General features: G+C 41.4%; 1 protein-coding gene across 1 annotated transcript in view; it reads left to right on the plus strand.

Annotated features, from left to right (window-relative positions):
- The window catches only part of gcgra (glucagon receptor a), a 35,129-nt gene that overhangs the window by 10,731 nt on the left and 3,971 nt on the right, over positions 1 to 20,427 (plus strand). Inside the window, exons 2-12 of the mRNA XM_020094170.2 lie at positions 13,235 to 13,382; positions 13,795 to 13,891; positions 14,860 to 14,967; positions 15,144 to 15,238; positions 15,380 to 15,474; positions 15,594 to 15,783; positions 16,646 to 16,805; positions 16,942 to 17,002; positions 17,615 to 17,684; positions 19,642 to 19,730; positions 19,819 to 19,963. Coding sequence (XP_019949729.1) covers positions 13,329 to 13,382; positions 13,795 to 13,891; positions 14,860 to 14,967; positions 15,144 to 15,238; positions 15,380 to 15,474; positions 15,594 to 15,783; positions 16,646 to 16,805; positions 16,942 to 17,002; positions 17,615 to 17,684; positions 19,642 to 19,730; positions 19,819 to 19,963 — 1,164 coding nt within the window. The 5' untranslated portion in view covers positions 13,235 to 13,328. The remainder of the gene's footprint in view (positions 1 to 13,234; positions 13,383 to 13,794; positions 13,892 to 14,859; positions 14,968 to 15,143; positions 15,239 to 15,379; positions 15,475 to 15,593; positions 15,784 to 16,645; positions 16,806 to 16,941; positions 17,003 to 17,614; positions 17,685 to 19,641; positions 19,731 to 19,818; positions 19,964 to 20,427) is intronic.

Here is a 20,427-nt window from a genome sequence, read left to right on the forward strand (position 1 = left end):
ATGCTAGCATGGAATAATTTACACAGGACAAAATCATTTATTCTTACTCAACTAGCTGTCACCCTTCCTCATTAGTACAGTTTTGAGCGCAGAATAAGGAACAACAGTATGATTGAGTCTCATTGTGCTCTTAATATTTAAGTTTCCTTGGAAAACCCCCATTAGAAATCACACTATAGCCATCCTACCTGCTTTGTGAGCCTCGACGTAGAAGTTTCAACGCAAAAATGCTAAGATGCTAATGTTAAGCAGGTACAGTCTTTACTTTTGTAAACATTTGTTGGTATTAATTGTGCAGGTACTGTGGTGGCGCTAGATAAAAAAAATTAATGAAGTCATTTGGCTTAACAATAACATTTGAGAACTAGAATGTCCCCTTATGAAACCACATTTAAATCCACTGGATCTTATTTAGATCATTTGCACACATACGTTAATACCATTCTTCTAAACATGCCTGATTATTTGAGTAATCTTGCTAAATAACAGAAAGACAAACACATGAACAGAGACAAAACTATAACTTCCGTGGTGAAGGTAACAAACAAACTACGAGATGGCAGCACATGTTTAATTCACTCTTTAGTCTATGTACTTGTCACTGCCGTACCGACAGTATGAATAAAGTCTGTGAGATATGCTATAAATGAAGTGAAGAAAAAAAAATTCTGGATCCGCCTATTTATCTACAAACAAACGCTGATGAAAACATAATGTTCTTGGCTGTTACAGGTTACTGATCCCTCCAGGTGAGGACTGATATAAAAGATGTTCTCTAAGTTGAATCATCTGCTGGCATTTCATTATATGCTGTGTTAAGAGTTCTGTCGGGGGGTTTATTTTGCTTTCACGACCCCTCCTCACCTGCCTGTAGTCCACTTCGTCTCTGAGTGCAGTGATTCATGCTGTCACCTTGGCTGCGCAGCTCTCTCCTGTCAGACCTCATCTCCTCCTCCCCTTTAAAGAGCTGCCATTAACCATGCTCCTCTCCTTTTGCCGAGCCACGTTGTCATAAACTAAACACATCAAATATTCATCACACGCTAACACACTGCTGCTATGGAGTATTATTCATGCTCCACGGGCCTCTGCTGAGGGTCCTTTCTTTCAAAAGCCCCAAGACGGCCTCATACTACATCCATCCATTCTCAGACTGTGGCTCCTCAGGGAACAAGTGGAAAAGAAACATTCCACCCTCCTTTAAAACCCTCTTCTCTTTCTATGCCCCTTTTCAGTCTCTTTAAGTTAAATCACTGCAAGGTTTAGCATTTCATTAGAGGAGCTTTAGAGTAGATACATTCATTAGTGATGCTGCAGTGTGTGTGTCAGAGCCTTTAAGTGTTTAAATTTGTTTTCTGCCTCAAGATCATAGGTCATGTTATGTGTATTCAAAATTTTAAGTTCACACACTCATCAGTTTACATGTAGCAGAATGAAAGGTTTGGATCATCCTTGACGGTTTACGACAGGTGATGGGTCGTAAAGCTTCGAAGTCGGCAGGGTTTGGTTTTTTTCAACCACGCAACATGCAGCAAGTACAGGACTGAGTGTGAATAGATCATCAGGTCAGAAATGGAGCGGGCTGCGATGTAAACTTGGATCATGTGTCACCCTGGTAATAATGTTTAAAGAATCCACCGTCCAGCTTCCTGGCTGCAGTGTGAGTTAGCTGAACGTTATAATGATGTAAGAATTTCAAAATGAACAGGAACAAGAACTCAGAGAATGATTAACGTCAACTGTAGTGGGTTGTCTCTGCGCAGTGTCTCTCTGTGTGGATCCTTCTGTCTCTGTCCGAGACAATTTTAGACTTTCTGACTTGAGCTAAAAGGTTTTTGGTTATTTTTGGTTGTCAGTGGTTCAAGAAGACGTCTGCAGGGACGAGCTGGTTTAGATGCTTTGGTTCATATTTGTTTGGGAGTGAATGGAGTCAGTGGCTGGTCCTCACAAGGATAGAAATGAAAGAGCATGTGCGCTTGTCTGTGTGCATTCATATATTTGTGTGCTCTTCTGTTTTACTGCCTAATTAGTCTGTGTTTGCTGATTACATTACCTGCATTACACAGTCAACTGAAGGTTTCCAACAGGCGTGTTGCTGCAGGCTGACATAACTGCAGCTGTATTACAGAACGCACCTGTGCACTGCACAGTAAACACTGACTGTGTTGTACTGTTATAAAACTGTGAAAAATAAATAGTTTGATCCATCGAAACTTTGCTCTTTTTGCTTGACTGATTTTTTTTTTGTTTCTTTGAAATTCATAAACAAGTGCTGGTAAATGTCAGGATGTTGTTTAATGGAACCTTAGTAAAAGTCAAAATGAAATTATAAATTTGCTTTATATTTCCAAAAAAAGATTTCAGCTTCATAGATGTGAATATTTTCAGCGGTGTGTGTGTGTGTGTGTGTGTGTGTGTCTTTTAAAAGACAATTGAAGACCTGGATTCTATGATGAACTTTTATTTGCTGACATTTTGAAGATACATTATCAGAGAAAATAATTAATTATAAGTTCCAGTTCTAAATAAAGATATTGGATGAAGTGTATTTTACTGCAGCATTTTGAAGAGTACAAACTGCGGGCTCCTCATTTATTCTTCCTCGACCCTGTATTACACCGACATCAACCGCCACTGTGCTTACCTCACCCTTTCTGCTGCTCGCCATTGCGTGACTGGTTAATATTGTTTTTACCTTGCACCACACTTTCTCCTGAAAGCTGAAGAGATGATGATGCTGCACAGTGCACATCAGGCCTCCTCAGCAAAGTTACATGCCACATGTTATTCTACAGTCTGTAAACTTCCCCTCACTACATCGGTCTCACCTGCCTAATTGAATGGCTGAAAGCATTCGACAAAGACACGGCTCACGTTCATGGACCAGCTCTGTGTTTGACTGTTTACCGTGTCTCAGGCTGAGCGCACTGATTTATGCCTGTAGATAACATCTGCTTTAGAGACTCAGATTGTTTGCATGGTTAATTCTTTCATGAGTGGGGTCAGTTGCAACAAGTGAACCCGTATAGCTCTTCATGGGAGAATAAATGACACTTGAGGCCGACTTTGCCTTTTCTCTGCAGCTCGTAGCAGATTGGAAGTGTTTCCATCGCCTCACAACCGGTGTTAAGATTAAACACACTTTTGCTTTCAAGCAGCCGGAGCCTTTCGACAAGTCGGCTCGGGCCACACGTGCGAAAACACAAATGGCGAAGTAAGTAGTAAAATCATTTTGGCAGCATCACAGCACACTTGAGGCACAGTTTACATAATGAAGGCTTGAAGTGTCTCCAATGATCCTGCAGCATGTGTACGTTTGTGTTTGTATCCATGTGTCTGAGAGATGAGAGAGGCGGAGCATAACTTGTGCCAAGCTGAGATGATGGAGCTGCTGTTACATCTTCCTCTGCCAAGTGGTATGGTAACTAAGGAATCAAGTTCATTTAGATTACGGATGAGACAGACGCTAAGAGGAGTTAATGAAGTGAGATAACGCAGATGAGGAATATGAGCGATTAAAGAAAAGCAGGGGCTCGAGCTGCTGGAGCCGAGAGAGATCAAGATGAGCGTGAAGAAGTGTGAAAGATTTTACATGATGACTTATATTGTTAGACCTTGTGGACGTCTGATTATGGAGATAATTGATTCATCATTAGAATGTACTCATTATTTTATACAACATTAGGATAAATATATTTTAAAGCTGAAAGATTCACGTTTTTCGATACGTTAATGTCAACTCTGACGAACCTCACCATTTATTTTAGGAAACTGCTGCACACACACACACACACACACACACACACACACACAAACGCACACACACTACAGTAATATCTCTCCCTGAATCACCGTTGTAGCCTGAAGGTCAGAAAGAAGAAAGTCGATAAAATCTGGCTGAGCAAAGCAGTAAATCATATCCCCCTCTTGGAAATTAAAAGATACGTCTCCTTTTATTTCAGCTCGTTGTTATTATCAACAAATCGCACAAACAAAGATCAGAATCACCGATGCACTCATCCCGTAAATTGTGCTTAACCAAAACCTGATATTCTAGATTATAAGTAGACGATGCTGCAGAGATAGGGACCAATCGAAAAACACACAAACACATAAAATGTCACATAAAAGTGTCATTAAGTTGCATCTGACTGTGAACACTCACAGTCATGATAATGAACAATGTTCATTTTAAGTTCAGTTTATTTTTGAGTCACACTCAGTATCAGATGTTTAATCGTCTCATAAACACTTTACAATAAAACCTTAGGCAGAAACGAGGACATTGTAAATGTATTACATGTATTAAATTAATACATTCTAACATTGTTATAGCCATGTTTCACTACAGTATATTGCCATTCATTCATAATTCAAATGTATACATGGGGTAAATTAAATCATATATCATCTGTTATGTATTGTGTCCCTCTTATCTACTGGTGTGTTTAAAGAAGCTAAAGAATGCAGAAGACATATAAACTCCCATGACTCATCTCATCATGACAACTGCACACTTTTTCAGGGTTAATTACATTTTCACAAGTCTGTGTTTCTCCGAAGCACACGTTCCAATATGGATGTAAGTGTTTTTTGTTTTTCTTTCCCCTCGAGCTAAAACGCCTGCCTAAATAAGGTTTAAGAGACTCTGCATATCTATGTATGGGGTCCAGCGAGCTGTGCAGCCGTGCCACGCTGTGTGACAAACCACCAAGTGTTTGGTGAATTCCAGGCCGGCGGTGGAGTAACGGAGCGGTGTAGAGGAGCTCGGGGATTAGTGCTCATAAACATTGCCTGCCAGTATCCACTGCACAATAGAGCAGTGCGGATACAAGATAGATGAAACATGGTATAGGGATTACCCAGTCCCAGTACCCAGTTAATAATTCATCTGCTCTATTTGGAGTGACCTCATAAACATTAAACATCATGAGTGCAGTGTAGTAGCGGCCTGTGTGAGCTCCTCTGCTGCAGATAAATATATTAATACACATATTAAACATCATGTAATGATGTTGCAAACCACTCCCACAGGGCGTTTCTGGTGTGTGAATCATCACATTGAGAATCAGTCGATCTGCTCTCCTTCTGTCGCTCTCTGTCTGTCTCTTCCTCTACTGTTTGTTTTGTTCTGGAGCCACATTTCTCATTTCCTCATTTCTATGTATGGTATTTCTCACAGTCCCATCACAGACTCTGCACACACACACACACAGACACACACACATTAATCATGGGCGATCGCATTAGTGCAAGAATCTTGCATCAATTTCCCCTTAAAGTGTTGATAGTGTTTGTTTGAAGTTGCAGATTTGAGACTTCTGGTAAGATTTGTTTGTCCGTGTGAACGATTTTCCATCCCCATGTGATTTAATTAGTCAGCTTTATCATGTGGTCATGTCTCTGATAACAGTGTTTATTGGTCAAACAGCGGCTTCCGTCCCTGAACTCCAGTTCTTATCAGGACCAAGTGAAGTTGTTCTCTGTCAGAGCATCGTAAGAAAAAGCTGATGTCAAATCTCAAGAGCGAGAGGCAGCGTGGACTTTGACAAATACGTTTGTCTTCTTGTCTTAATCCTAATATTTTTCTTCAATGAAATGAAAGCAGCTCACTCACTTGCTGGAACACAGTCGTCATTTTTAGCTTTTTATAGAATCACATTCTTTCACGTAAAAAACGCTGTTGAAACCACACAAACTGCAAAGACTTCCCAGTCTGATTTGGCACAGAAAAAGCTTTTAGTAAGTGTCACAGCACAGAGCGTGTTCATGCACAGACGGCTGAAACTGTGTGTTTGAATTTTCATGCAAACTTGCAAGTGTCGACAGGTGAAATTGCTGCGTTCGCTTTGTCCTCTGCTCACTTGGAGCAGAATCACAGGGAGATTTATTACTGTGACAGAGCAGCTCTTTAGGGTCTAGTGGTGCTGTATACAGTATTTTTCCCATTTGTCACACTTTATTGGTTTGCATTTTTTGCCCAGATGAATTTGTACAGCATCACTCCAATGAAGTTTGAGTTGAACTGGTTCAGGTTATATGTTGATCCTCACGTTGGGTTCTGCTTATGACACGGTTGCAGATGTTGCGGTTCAGACGTTTAATTAGTGTGAATTAGTAGCAACACTAAAAGTTATTGAAGAGCATTTTCAGTGTAAAGTCCACATTTCACACTTGCCTTGTTTGGTCTGGATTTTTTAGTTGAGTCCAAACCACAATGACAGCTGTGAAAGTTTCCAAGGATTACCAAGGAAACAGTGAGTATGGCACAGAGCGATGAAGTGACGTTACACAAGTGATGTTGATATTTTGTCTAGTTCTTTCCCCTTCATCTCTGAGTCAGCTGGGTCAGTGAATATCAATGAAGCACAACAGTCAAAAAAGTTTTGGGCTGAGACCACAGAGGCTATCTACAGAATGACGGGGTCCCTGCTCTTTGCTGAACCTGCTGGGCAGCAGTCATGATATCAAAATCAGGGTTGTAATATCAGTTTCTTTTGTGGTCCAAAGGTTTTGGCCCAGTCGGAAACCTCCTGTTTTAGGGAGGTGTGAACGGCCCGGGCCGGCTCATGATTAATACAATCCTCTCTTAAAAAGCAGTGTGCTCTGTGGAAAGCACATTTGGACTACTGTGTGATAAAAGTGCACGATCCTGGCTGTAGCATAAAATAAATAATCCAGCGAGGAAAGTGACTCAGGAGCTGAAAGGTCACCTCTTCATCTGGAGTAAACACATGAAGCCGGATGATGTTGAATTTGGAGGGAGGGACACATTCCCTTTCTGAACCTTGGACTTGCAGAAGACAGTGTATTGATGAAATAGGTCAATAACAGAGTCTACCTTGAGACTTGTCTCCAAGTTGACATCTTCATCTCCGTGTATGGCACCTCTTCTTCATTCTGAGATAAGCCGTTTTCAGACATGACTTCCGGAGGATGTCTGGAGAATTGACCCTTTTCCTGAGGGTTACCTTTTACACATGCACGAGGCAGCAGCGGATTCTACGCTCAGATGCGTTGACAACAGGGCAGACATATCTGGAGCATTCAGGTGAGCTGAGTCTGTCTTCATCACCAAAAGCTCTCCTGACATCTTCGTGTATGGCTCCACTTTTTCATCCGGAGATATTTGTTTTCTTTTTCTTTTCTTCATTTTTGCATCAGTTGTTTGCTAGAACTCTCTCTTGGACATTTGCGTTCTCACATACAGCCCCTCTGGATGATTTCGGGAAAATATCTGGACTTCAATGTCTCAAAAAAGTAGAAAGAGTCATGAATGCAGCAGAAAGTGTGGGATGGTGAACATGGTAACTCCCTGTGGGGAGCAGGTACAGTATGTACGTCCAACTCACCTCATGAAAGAGTGCGTGAAACAGCTCAACACTTCCCACACGCATGTAAAACACAGAGAAGCCTGATGTACTCTCTAAAACAATACAGGTGCATCTCCACTTTCTTTCATTGTTTCCCTCCCACGTTCAGCACATGTGCCCTCTGAACGGGAAATGTCAATGTTTGCCAAAAACACGCATGAACAATGGACACCCAGAAGAGGATCACAGCCTCCAGCAGCTGGGTCACCGGAGCACTCTGAACCGCTCTCCCACACTTTAGCAGGGTCGCTGACAAACACTTTGAGCAACTCACAGGCTCAGACATATCACACAGCTGCTGAAATCCATCACTGCTTTTGAGGCTCTCCTTCAAATTTTTCATATATCACATATACGGTCGTCCTTCTCATGGGTTTTTTTAGAAACTGAGATTTGTGTTAGTACCCGAACACACCAACACACACGCTTCAATTGTGGCTTGTATTGAAAGAAAGAAAGAAACCGTCATGAGTGAATGAATTAAAGGACATTTTGCTGTCTTTTCATCTTCACTTATTAATATTAGATTGTTAGAAAAATATTCAATTTACTGTCTTGCTCAAATGCTGGCAACTTTTAAGGTGGAATCTTTTCATGAATTTTTTCGATCAATCCATCTTAAATGTCGATATGACAACTTTGACCATGCCGTTTGTTTTTATCGTCTCTCCTGCTCGACGTTTGTTGATGATTGGAACTCCAGTCGTGTAGAAAATTACACATGAATTTCAGAAAATATTCTATTTTCTCTCGGTAAAAGAAATGCTCAAAAGTTTCTTGGTGCAATTTTGGCAGCACTGCACATATGATTAAGAAGACACAACCATGTCCCTCTCCAGTCCATCTCAAAGAATATAAATAGTATGACTGGGATGTTGGCCAGAGCAAAATAACTTGTATTTTGAGTGGAGGCTGTAAAAACCTTTTTGTCTCCCTGCAGAGAAAATATCTTTGACAACTGGAGAGGGTGATGAAAAATCAAACACTTCACCGATTACCTGCATTTTTACGGATGTTGAAGGTAGAACTGAAGAACTTGTGATTATTTTTCCGCTGCCATGAATTTCCCTGTAAAAAGACGTATTTAAACATATAACATATAATCAAGTGAGAAGCATTGAGAAAATGTTCCTTGAGCATTGCGGAGTGTTCCGACTTGCATATTTATTTTAGTCCAATTTCCTGTTGAAGTTTTTTGAACACATCTTTGTAATGCGTGCATGTGGAAGCAGCTAGTTTGGAATATTTTAGCATTGCAGAAAATAGGGCAGTTCCCTAATTAAATCTAAAATATGATATTCACTGCACCATAGAGAAGGGTAAAATGTGGATGTGTGGAAGCGACAGAGTACAACCTCAGACTTGACCCCTCTTTTATTCAAACAGCAGAGAAACGCCAGAAGGCAGCAAACCATTATCCGAGCGTGTGCGTCTCGTGTCCCCTAACAAATGCAACAGACCCAACAACTAAATCCCACTGACACTGACCAAATTAGGCTGCAACCTTAGTGAGGATGGGTAATTGGTTGTGAGCGAGTGATGAGTGTACACCAGGTTTTAACAAGGGGGGGTCCCTCACATCCACCGCCTAAGAATAATGTTGTGAAAGAGACAGTTGGCTTTTTGAGACCTTTCGTTTGGGGCTTTTTGTTTTAAATGTCATAAAACATGTGATTTTCATGTTCAGTACCACAGGATAGAGGCAATGGTCGTTTGTTAGCAAAATCAAATTACAGAATTACAGACATCCATCCGTTACACATGAAGAAGCCTTATTATCAGGAGCTGGTTGAGAGAAAGGCCTTTTCCATTAAATCACACTCATGCACAGTAAAATGAAGGATGGAGGCCCCAGATCCTCATTTCTCAGAAGAAGAGAAAAGCAAAGATCCAGTTTATTTACCATCCTACACAGCCACATCATGTTGTAATTATGCAGCAGGCTGATAGAATCCATGTACGTTTAGGACACTTACCAGAAAGTCATTTGAGAAAAAGTTTCCTCTTTGATTTGAGTATTTTTGAATCTTTACATCTGACGTACTTTCGGCCACAGACAGAACCCAGGTGCTTCTGATCACATATTTATGCTGCAACCTCAAATCAGACATCTGCTTTTAATCATGATTAGCTGACATGACTTTTGGTAAAGTAGGACATCAGCAGGAAGCTTTTGGTAGGACACATTTCCTGTTTAGTCATGTAGATATTAAACTGCTGTGTTGTCATGACCTTAATCACATTCTGTCATGTAATGGAAATCTCTCTTTGTTCTATGTTGTTCTATATTTTTTTCAGAAGAACAACTCATAGAACTGGAGATATCACGTACTGAAGCAGAAAAATGAATCTCAGTCCAGAATCAATCGATTATGCTTTGATTGATTGTGTTTGCAGAGTTTGTTGAGCAGGAAATCATCTCGAGAGTCCCACAGAGGACATAGTCAAATATTGATGAAGCATTTACACACTTACAAATTAGTGTTGTGTCTGAATGAAGATCGCGTTAGTCATGCAGCGCGCAGTGCCCTCGTTTAAGTGATGTCGTGTAATCCCTGCAGCTGCAGAGTCACAGGGCGTGTCCTCTGAACTCCGCTTCAACCCCAGCACACAGATAGTGATGCTGTCATACATCAGTGTCATGCTCAGAGAAACATCGACAGCCCAGAGGCATATGCTTTTGCTTTAGTTAAAGCAGGCTGAGAATAGCTGTGCTGCATTTTCACCTTAATGATAATCTACTCGATTGATGTTCCTGTTCTGAACCAAAGCCGGATTAGTGGACGTTACTTTTAGAGATGCACTTTGGCCTCTAAAATTTTGGCTTAATGTTCGCTAGATCCTCTGCATCTGGAAAGCTGTGTTATAGATAACTGCTCAGGGGCATTTTTCTCTGAGCTGGACAGTTATTGTGTTTTCCAAGAGGTTTGTTTTTAATCCCGGTTTCTCCTCACTGCCCCGCATTCAAGCACGCATACCCCCCCTTGTAATTTAATTTGTGAGACAGTGTAATCAAATGAAAGGTAAGTACTCTCCAGCAAACAACAGTATTTGTTAGCGGCCATTGTATCGAGCCGTCCAACATGCACTTGAACACAGGGCACATTCAGGGAATTGGCGTCATTCATTTGTCATTGCCATTGTGTGTTTTTTTACACAAATATAAATAAATTAAAATGTATTATTCAAACAAAAGACTTTGTCCTTTCAATCAAATGGAGCCATGACCATGGAATTTATTTAATGTAGTTTAACATTTTTATTAATAAAAAGATACCAGGCAACGCATCAGTTAGATCATTTTTCTCACATCCATAGGCAGAGCAATATTTCTCTATAGCTTGTTAGGAAACAAGCTCAGACAAACAAATAATTCCCTCTGGTTCTGCTGGTGTGACTCTCAGCCGACCTTACACCTCTTAGACCAGATGTGCAGCAACATTGAGAAAAGCTCAAGGGTTATTTCCTGGAACAGAGCACTGGAGGGGTCAAACGACACATGTTCCAGAGGACTTAGATCAGTCTGGATCCACAGTTAGGGAGTCTGGCTGGATATCCCAACAGCAGAATACACAAGCCATATCTCACACCTCCAATCACATTACTTCTACTTCTGCTACCACCTAAAGGCCGATGTGATTCCCATCATCCTGTGTCTAACACGTCTGAACACACACGTCGTAAGTGACAAATCCGTACAAATAATGCGTGAGAGCTGAGCGAGCGTATGTCTCCAGGGTGTGTCTTTTTAATAAACCCCCGTTGTGGTAACTTTGTGTTGTTTTTGAGGAATGCATGTTCATTCTAGGGAAAGCCTCATTTTGTGCTCGGCTGCGGGGCATGTTGTGATGTTTCAGCTAAAATTATGCAGCTGCATCAGAGCGGAAAACTGCCGCAACTGGAATATGAGATTTGATGGAGGGGAAGGGGAAGGAACAATTTGGAGCAAAGGATGAAACAAGATAAGGCTTTTATTGTGATTTTTATTTTTAAATGATGAATGATGAATGTCATCCATCATCTGAACACAGAGCACACAAAACATCTTGCAAGATCTGCTTCTCTCAAACTTACATGTGAAGTTCACAAATATGTACTGGCTGGGGTTCCTATTGTTGGAACATATAATTGGGGTCAGGGGCCAGGGTGGGTTGAGAAACTGTTGTTCTTTTTCTTCTCTGTATTTCTGTCTCTCACTTCGGCATTCCCTCTCTCCCTGTTTCTCTCTCGCTGCACCCCCCCCAAGGACTCTCTACTCTGAATCTGGTTAATCATTGCTCCCACTTGGTGCTAAGTTGCAGAAAGTGTCACAGGTAGACCGGCTGGTGTGTGTGTGTGTGTGTGTGAGAGAGAGAGAGAGAGAGAAGAGGAAAAAACCCTGGAAAACACTCATGCCGTAAGCATGACCATGTGCTCAGCCACATGTGTGTCAGCCTCTGTTCTCAGCTCGGACACATGCTTGAACATGATTCACACTCAGAACGATGCCTGATCACTTTCCTTGGTAAGAACTAATCTAATAGTCTTCTTTGAAATAGAGGAAATTAAAATTCCGATATTGTTTTTTTTTCCCATGCCGCTAGCGTAAAGCATACGTCAGTTTCATATGAAGATGTGGCCGGCACACGTTAAACTTCATATTGAGCCGTAACGGATGCTGTGGGGTGTCTTGTTTGTTTTAAGGCTGTCATTTTGCTATAAAGAGTTGGGACTTCTGTACGTCTGATGGTGTCAGAGGCAGACAAGTTATTTCTGTGATCTCAGCGGGACCAGCACTGGTCTAATGTCAGACTTGACAAGAGTATCTCTGATCTCTCAGCTCTAGGGGCAATCAGTCACTACGTACTGTAGCTAATGGTAACTGCATCCTGGTCATTACACTGAACAGGCCATTAAGACAGTATGGCTGTTTGTTGAAGATATGATCTGAAGTCGGCCCCTTAGAGTTTTGTAATATACAGAGCCGACGTTTAGATTGTGACCGAAAGCTCCTGGCGCCTTATTCAGCCAAACCTTTACGAGCTTGTTGACATGTTCAGTAAAAACCCAGGCTGAGAAAGTTTTTGACTTGGACTGACACTTTCACAACCACGCACATCACAGACATCTATCATGACACGCTGTGCTCTTATCTCCTGAGCAAATACCACATCCCCGGTTAACAAAAAGAAACCCCTCAAAACACACCAGCACGAGTCCCTCCTCCCCCGCCATGAGACTGGAACAGAATGGAATTTGAAACGTTTTAGCCAAAAATGTTTCCATGGTCAAGGTGTTTTTTGCAGAAACGTTTCAGATTTCGTTCTGTTCTCCGGCTTCGAGCGAATCTCCCGCGGGGAGTTTTGCGGCACCGATCGATGCGCAGGTGAGTGACCTCTGGCACACACTGACATACGCTCAACCAAAATACTGACAGGCTTTGAGATGAGGGTGGACAGCAGCCAACTGTGAGTCACTGAGTAAGTGCAGGCCTGCCGAGCCGCAGCTGTCCGACTGATGGGACTAACAGCGTTTCCTGGAGGTTTTTGGCTCTTCTTGATGCTCTAGACAACGTGCTTCTAGGTCGTCCATCTTGCTGAGCCATTGACCTGTACATCTTTTTACCTGTCGCCATAGCCTGGATGTGAATTGAACTGATCAAGATATCTTTTTTAAATCTTTTTCTAATGGAGGAGTCACACCAACAGTTTCTCTTTATTTTACTTCTGCATGCCCTCAGCTCTTGGTGTAACTAAAGTGCGATAGATATATGAACCAGCCTTTTCCTGTTTTGATCCTCTGGTTCTGCCGAGCCCAGCTGAGGTAATAAGTTGTGTGTTTGCAGTGAGCTTTAATGGATTCTGTGTCTCTGTGTCATGCAGGCAGTGTGGTGAGCGTAGATAAGCCCCCTTATGAGGTGAAAACTCTTCCCCATCCTGCAGTTTCCCCTCCCAGCACCAACAGCAGGAATAAGGGATGTCACGGCTGTTCCTCCTTTTGGCAACGCTCGTCGTCTCCTGCAGCGTCCAGGTGGGTCCTGAGAGCACACACAAACACACAAACACACTGCTGCTTTCTGAAACAATCCAGAGAGTCGTTCTGTCGAAGCCTAAACAAACTGTCCGTTGATGACATGAGTCTTAGTGTGTACAACACATCAGTCTTTCCATACAATAGCACCAGCCCCCTCCTTTGTGACAACACATTAGAGTAGAATAGTGCCATTTTGATGGATTACAGCCCTAGTTTGAGGATGGGCTGTTTACAGCTACTGAATATAAGAAGTGAAATGAAACAGATGAGAGCCAATGCAGTTACTGCACCTGTGTTCTCTCCGTCGTCAGAGTGGGGCTCACATTCCCAACATTTTTCTTGCATAACATCCAGTGCATGAATAATGGGCCCCTCTGTTCTAACCGACGTCGTATGTGTGTTTCCTCAGGTGTCTCCTACTGCCACCCTGGATAAGCTGAAGGAGAGTTTGAAGTTGTACATGGAGGAGTGTGATCACAACAACAGCCGAGACCCGCCGAGCACCGGTGAGCAAAACATTTAACAGCCTCTGTGGTGACGGCCTGCGGCGTCACCTTATCACGTGATCTCACAGCAGAAAAAATACGTGACAGGATTTGTTGCTGCTGTGAACGCGCCTGTGCAGAAATCCTCCCGCTCTGTTGTGCATGTGTGAAAGGCAAACTCTGTAGCCAATTCTCCAGATTTTACCAGGAGGTCATCTCTCAAAACTTCTTTAGAGAATCTTTTCAAATTTGGCACTTAACTGATTAAATTTGGTTAAATTTGGGGGGTCAAAGGTCAAGATCACAACAAATCATGATGTGGATCAAAGTGTAGACCGTATGTAGACTATGCACTGGTTGGAGGAGGCGTACAACCACGGGGGGGGGGGGGGGGTTCATGTTGTGTATTTTGTAATTCAAAGAAACGGGGGTTGCAGTATTATTGATAGTGCTCTGACAACATGACAATCTGACACAAGGGTCAATATGAATACAAGATGTTTTATGTCCAATATTTGTGTTTACCCTCAGCTTATGGTAAAGTGCTGCCCATCAGGTGTTTACATGTTTTGTGCTGTCAGCTTCCCTCCCCCTGAAACAAAAACATAACACTCCACTCCCCCACTCTGCAGCGCTCACAGACCCTTCCTGTCACCAATGAGTATTGAGGCAAATTAGCAGGTGCAGGGGACAGAATGCATCATACATCTGAACATCCACCTGCCCATACACCAACAGCAGGCACTCTTTACTTCTTTTATTATGAAGATGAAAGGTGTGCTATAAGCGGAAAGTCAGCAATGGAGGACTCTGCAGTCAAGATGAAAGACACTGTAATGAATACCAGTGTCCATCACTTCAAAGACATGCGACTGTATACCAGGGCCTGAAGACCACTTCAGGTCATACACAGCAGAGAGTGTGCAAGGGCTCCGATTGTACAAGATAATCCCTCCAGTGTTTCATATTTTCTATTTTTCTATCCCCAGGCTTTGTGTGCAATAGGACGTTTGACAATTATGCCTGTTGGCCTGATGGAGTCCCCAACACCACTGTCAGCGTGCCATGTCCGTGGTATCTGCCATGGTACCATGAAGGTAAGAGCCATTTGGGTTAGTAGACAGACGCTGAATGAGAAATAATCCAGAGTAATTTAAAATACCAAGCAGAGAAAGATAGCTGTCCGGTAAATAGGTTAGAGGTAGGCATGAACTGGCTGTTGCAATGTCCTTACAAGTATGGCTGTGCACTCTGTGTGTGTATGTGTGTGTAGTTCAGCACGGTATGGTGTATCAGGAATGTGACGCAAACGGCCAGTGGGTGGCTACGAAGAACACCAGCGAGTGTGACTCTAATAATCCAAATCAGGTAAGAGAATGATCTCATCAAACATCATGTCACAGACTCACTGTTTGAAGAGAAAATAAAACTAACCCTCTGACACATATTACCTCAAATGAAAGACAGAAAACAACAAGTCCATGTGTTTGTATTTGTATTAAATTGCAGCAGTACTATGGCCACATCCGGATCATGTACACAGTAGGATATTCCTTATCTCTGGTGGCTTTGGTGCTGGCGCTCGGTATCCTCATATTCTTCAGGTAATGATGATTTTCATATAAATTCCTGTTGATTGTTACTACAGATGATTGTACATCAAACAAAGCATAAAGTGGAGATAGTGGTTGTAGTGGTTTACAGAAGTGTTTTCTCTCATTAGGAAGCTGCACTGCATGAGGAACAACATCCACATGAATCTGTTTGCCTCCTTCATCCTGCGAGCGCTGTCTATCCTCATTAAAGACGCTCTGCTGGTGGCCAACATCACATCACAGGACCTCAGCAGGGACCAGGAGCAGGGATTCCCTCAGGAGTCTATGCCTCCAGTGGAGCAGCTGGTCAACAATGAGGTCAGTGTGAGTGTTCTGCAGATAAACAACAAGCTGTCAAGGACTGTGTGTTACAGTGACCATTAAGGGACTGCATACAAATTGATTTCTTTTCTGTCTTGACATCCCAAACTCATATTTCAGTCTTCACTTTAGGGGTTAATTAAAAAGAAGGAATGAAATGAGGTTTCTCATGTGCGTGTATGTGGGTCATATCAAGAGGATAACAATCCTGTTATTGTTTCAGGGGTTTAGTTTTCCCACCAAACAAAGTGTTACCTTTACTCAAAACTGCAAAACAGAACAAAAATAAAAGGCACTCAAGGCTGCACGATCGTGAAGAATTGAACGGCCATAATGATGATGTATGTATAACATTAACAGCAAGTAATTAGACACTCAGTAGAGTGCATAAGGCGGAGCAGTCACATTGTGAAACCACCATCTCCTGATCTGGATCCACACCAAAAATCAATGGATTCCTTCGCGGGTCATGTCTCATCAATAATTTTTGTGTAATCCTGTTCACATCTAACAAACAAACAAATGCAGAAAAAAGAATCAAGTCCTTGGTGGCGGTAAAAATAGTTGTGTGTTTTGGAAAGAATTGAGGTAATTTTGTGAAAGTGTAGTGGTAGCTGCAGAGTTTATTGCAGGAGCCTTTAAAGCAGGGAGGGACCACTATTTAGGTTGATGTGTGGAGTGTTTGCATTGGGGGGGTCACAGCTGGATGAGTCTGGGGTTAAACGCTGCTGTTGTACAATCTGCACACTGAGGGCACAAAGTCCCGGCGGCAGAAGGAGCTGCTCCCATCTGCTGCATCTCAACACTCACTTCATCCACAAACAGCTCTTGTAAAAGAAACCTCGCCGCTGTCTTGCAGATAACAGTTAGCTGTCGCATGGCCGTGGTGATGATGCAATACAGCATCATGGCCAACACCTACTGGCTGCTGGTGGAGGGCATCTACCTCCACAACCTGCTGGTGATCACTGTGTTTACAGAGAGGAACTACTTCAAAATCTACCTGTGCATCGGCTGGGGTGAGCTGGAGTGATAAGTCAGTGGATGCAAGTTCAGTATGTTTTCTGTAATGATCAAATATTTGCATCAAAAAGAAAGAGCAGACAAAAATGCAAATCACTGCTTTGCATTGAGATGATTCTCATTTCTCCACAGGTACCCCGTTAATATTCCTCGTGCCCTGGGTGATAGCGAAATATCTGTATGAAAATCAAGAGTAAGTTTCCATAGTGCTCTCCCTCTCTCTCCCTCTCTCTCCCTCTCCCTCTTTCCATCACTTCTGTTTCTGTAGTCGAAAGAGAGCCTGCCACACATTCTCCATTTGAGCTCATCCTTGTTGATTTCTCAGCCGTAACCGCACCACATGGCAGACGCTCTTCCGCCTAAACGTATGAATGTTGATACAGCTCATGGTCAATTTAACACATAATTACTATATGAGGAGTTGGCGGCATAAGAACATTTCTCACAGATTTTGTGCAGGATGCCAAATACGGAGACTGTGTCAGAACAGCAGTTGTGTTTGGGCATTCGTGATATTTCATGATAATGTCTAGTGCCTAAAATCTCTGTTATCCCGTCTCATAGGTTCTAACATATACACTTCAGCAGTAAGTGAGGTGAAGGGGATTTTAAGGCCGCACTTTCTAAAGCATAAACACATGGTGTTATGTAAAGCTTTAGAAACCTTTGGCTCCCTGTCATCAGACAGTTTCTGTTTTAGCAAGAGCTGCAAAAAATGTGTTACAGGATGAGCCACATCTAAAAGCATGTGAGAAATAGGGGACTATTTCTGATGTACGTTTCCATCACTGCATTTCTCTTTCAGGTGCTGGGGACAAAACATAGACATGAATTACTGGTGGATCATACGTTCCCCTATTCTGCTGGCAGTCGTGGTAATTTCCTCTTCTCTCTTCTCATTCCATTTCTCTGTCTCCTGCATTTTGTGATCGTACACAGAACATTTAGTTTCTCCCTGTATTTTAAATTGATGGAGAAAATCTTAAATTATTTTTGAGTGAAAAAGCTTTTAATTGGCAAAACCAAGTGGAAAAATGTAGATTTTCTTTTTGACAAATTTTGCATCATTTTCTGTAATTTTACAAAAAATACCTTCATTAATCAGTTTATAATACATACAAATAATACTGTTAAAAGTACATTTAAAATTGATAGTATTTGTTATTAATGTAATGCCATAAATATTAAAAACATTGTCATTTGGCATTACTTATTCCTCATTTAAAATACACACAGCTGTTTTCAATGTATTGTTCAATTCTTTAAAATTCAAAAGTAAGTGTATAAATTTAAAACATTTTAAATAAAGAGTTACATTTTATAAAGTGATATAACTGTTTTATGTAAATCAAGCATACCCATGGGATGAATTCCTCAATACATATTTCTATGTACGTGTGAGTACACTGATTATTCTTAACAAAAGAAATATAAATATATATTTGTGCACGCCCCACCCCGCCCAGCATTTCCTTTTCCATTCATACACTGTTCTGTAATATTAAACACACCTCATTTATTCATAAAGTATAAAAGACCTTCTGTGGTTTAGGCCCAACATCTGGGAAACATGTTGAGATTCAAAGGTTTCTGGATCAATGAAACTCTCCACATTCTGTGACCAGGCCTTTTATTATATGTGAGCTCTGCACAGGTCGGTCTAGATCCTTTATATAAGTCAGATTTATCATGGCTCTTATGTCAGGTCAATTACACAGGCATGCCAGCATTTTCCATGCATTAATCATCCTGCTAAGTGGCTTGTATCTCACAGGAATTCCTGTGTTTGAGTTGTTGCAGGGATGGGAGGGCTGGTTCCCATTTCACTGTTTCCCATTTTATGTGTGTGTGTGTGTGTGTGTGTGTGTGTGTGTGTGTGTGTGGGTGTGTGTGTGTGGCTTTCCCTATTCAAGTAATTACTGCAACTTCCACAAATTCAACAATCAAAGCATATACAAATATATAAAATATGATGTAATGGACTATGTAGTAGATGTAGACATTTACGTGTATGTATTGTGTGTGTATATATATATATATATTAGCTGGCAGGGGATGTGGCTTCTATAGCTTGGGGTGAAAATACACGTCTTTATAAATGCAAGTTGTGTTTTCACTTTTCAAAATCGTACAAATCGGGCTAATGTTGTGTGGAAATACATACACTTGTTCCTTATTTAGTCATTTTTAATTCCACCAGTTTTACAGAACAAAACAATCATTACACAACACCACAATACAATTCAAAGAGCAAGCAACTGTTTCTTTCATGATAATCCTAGACATTAATTATATGAACAAATGAGGTGCAGTTTCACTTCCTTCTCTCAGCCACCTGTAAATTATCCATAACGACTTCTTTGTGAATAAAAAGGTCACGTCATGAGTGATTTTCATCAGGTGAACACCACTGCCTCTTGAAATGCCAGCTGCTGTGAAAAGGTTTCCTGAAAACACGAAGCCTTTGCTGCGTACACAAACATTATAGAACACAAACACATTTTATTTTTAATTTAGTGCTGCTGGTATTATATCTTGCAGTTAGTTTTGGTTTCATCTACAGAGGTATTGTGATATCCACCACTGAGATTTTCCTTTCCTCAAATTCTGTATATCTGGAAATATGTTTTTCAAATGTAATTTCTCAGTGCCTTGAGCAGCACAAACAAGATTTCCTATACCTTTGCTGCACAAATATCATTCATCGTAAAATAGTCTGCATGACAACACATCTCTAAAACTGACAAAATACTGGATGAACTGTCATTTTAAAATCTGTTAAACATGCAATCAAAACTGTGTTTATAAAGCTGGTGTCTCTGTCCTTCACAGATCAACTTCCTCATCTTCATCCACATCATTGAAATTCTTGTGTCAAAACTTCGAGCGCACCAAATGAGATACACAGATTACAAGATCAGGTGAGTTCAACATTGACGCGCTTTTCCGTGAACTGTACAGTGGTGTTTTTATTCTCTTGATCTATGTTGTAATTTTTCTTTCCCTCAGGTTGGCTAAGTCGACTCTAACCCTGATCCCCCTGCTGGGTATCCATCAGGTGGTCTTCATCTTTGTGACGGATGAATCTACCAAGACCACCATCAGTTTGCGTCTCACCAAGCTCTTCATTGACCTCTTCTTCTCCTCTTTCCAGGTCAGACTCAAACTAAAACATCAGTTATTACTTTCACTTGCCAAAACAATGCCACATATCATTTGTGAAAAGTCACACATCAGTCTCCACGGGGAAGGGAACATTTACAGCTGACATTGAATCAGTGTTCAGTTGTTTCAGTGAAATCAGGAAGGCTAAGAGCTGAGACATTAATGTAATATTTTGTGTATACTGACGCTGTAGTGTGAAAAAAATGTAAAAGAAATAATGCCATACTGAGTAAAGTCGGAGATAAAGTGGTAAAACATGCCTAAATAGGATAAAACAGAACTTAAGGAACTCTCTTTGTTCTCAAATTTGAGTTCATTTTAAAATGTGGAGCTGGCCACACAATTACAGCTCAGACTTATAATTAATTACTTATAAATCAAACCCAAATGTCAGTTCTGCACTAAATCAACAGCTTCTCTAAGGGACGCTCGTTCAGCGATCTGTTCAGAAGT

This window comes from Paralichthys olivaceus, chromosome 5, assembly GCF_024713975.1.
Source record: "Paralichthys olivaceus isolate ysfri-2021 chromosome 5, ASM2471397v2, whole genome shotgun sequence".
NCBI classification, from domain to species: domain Eukaryota; kingdom Metazoa; phylum Chordata; class Actinopteri; order Pleuronectiformes; family Paralichthyidae; genus Paralichthys; species Paralichthys olivaceus.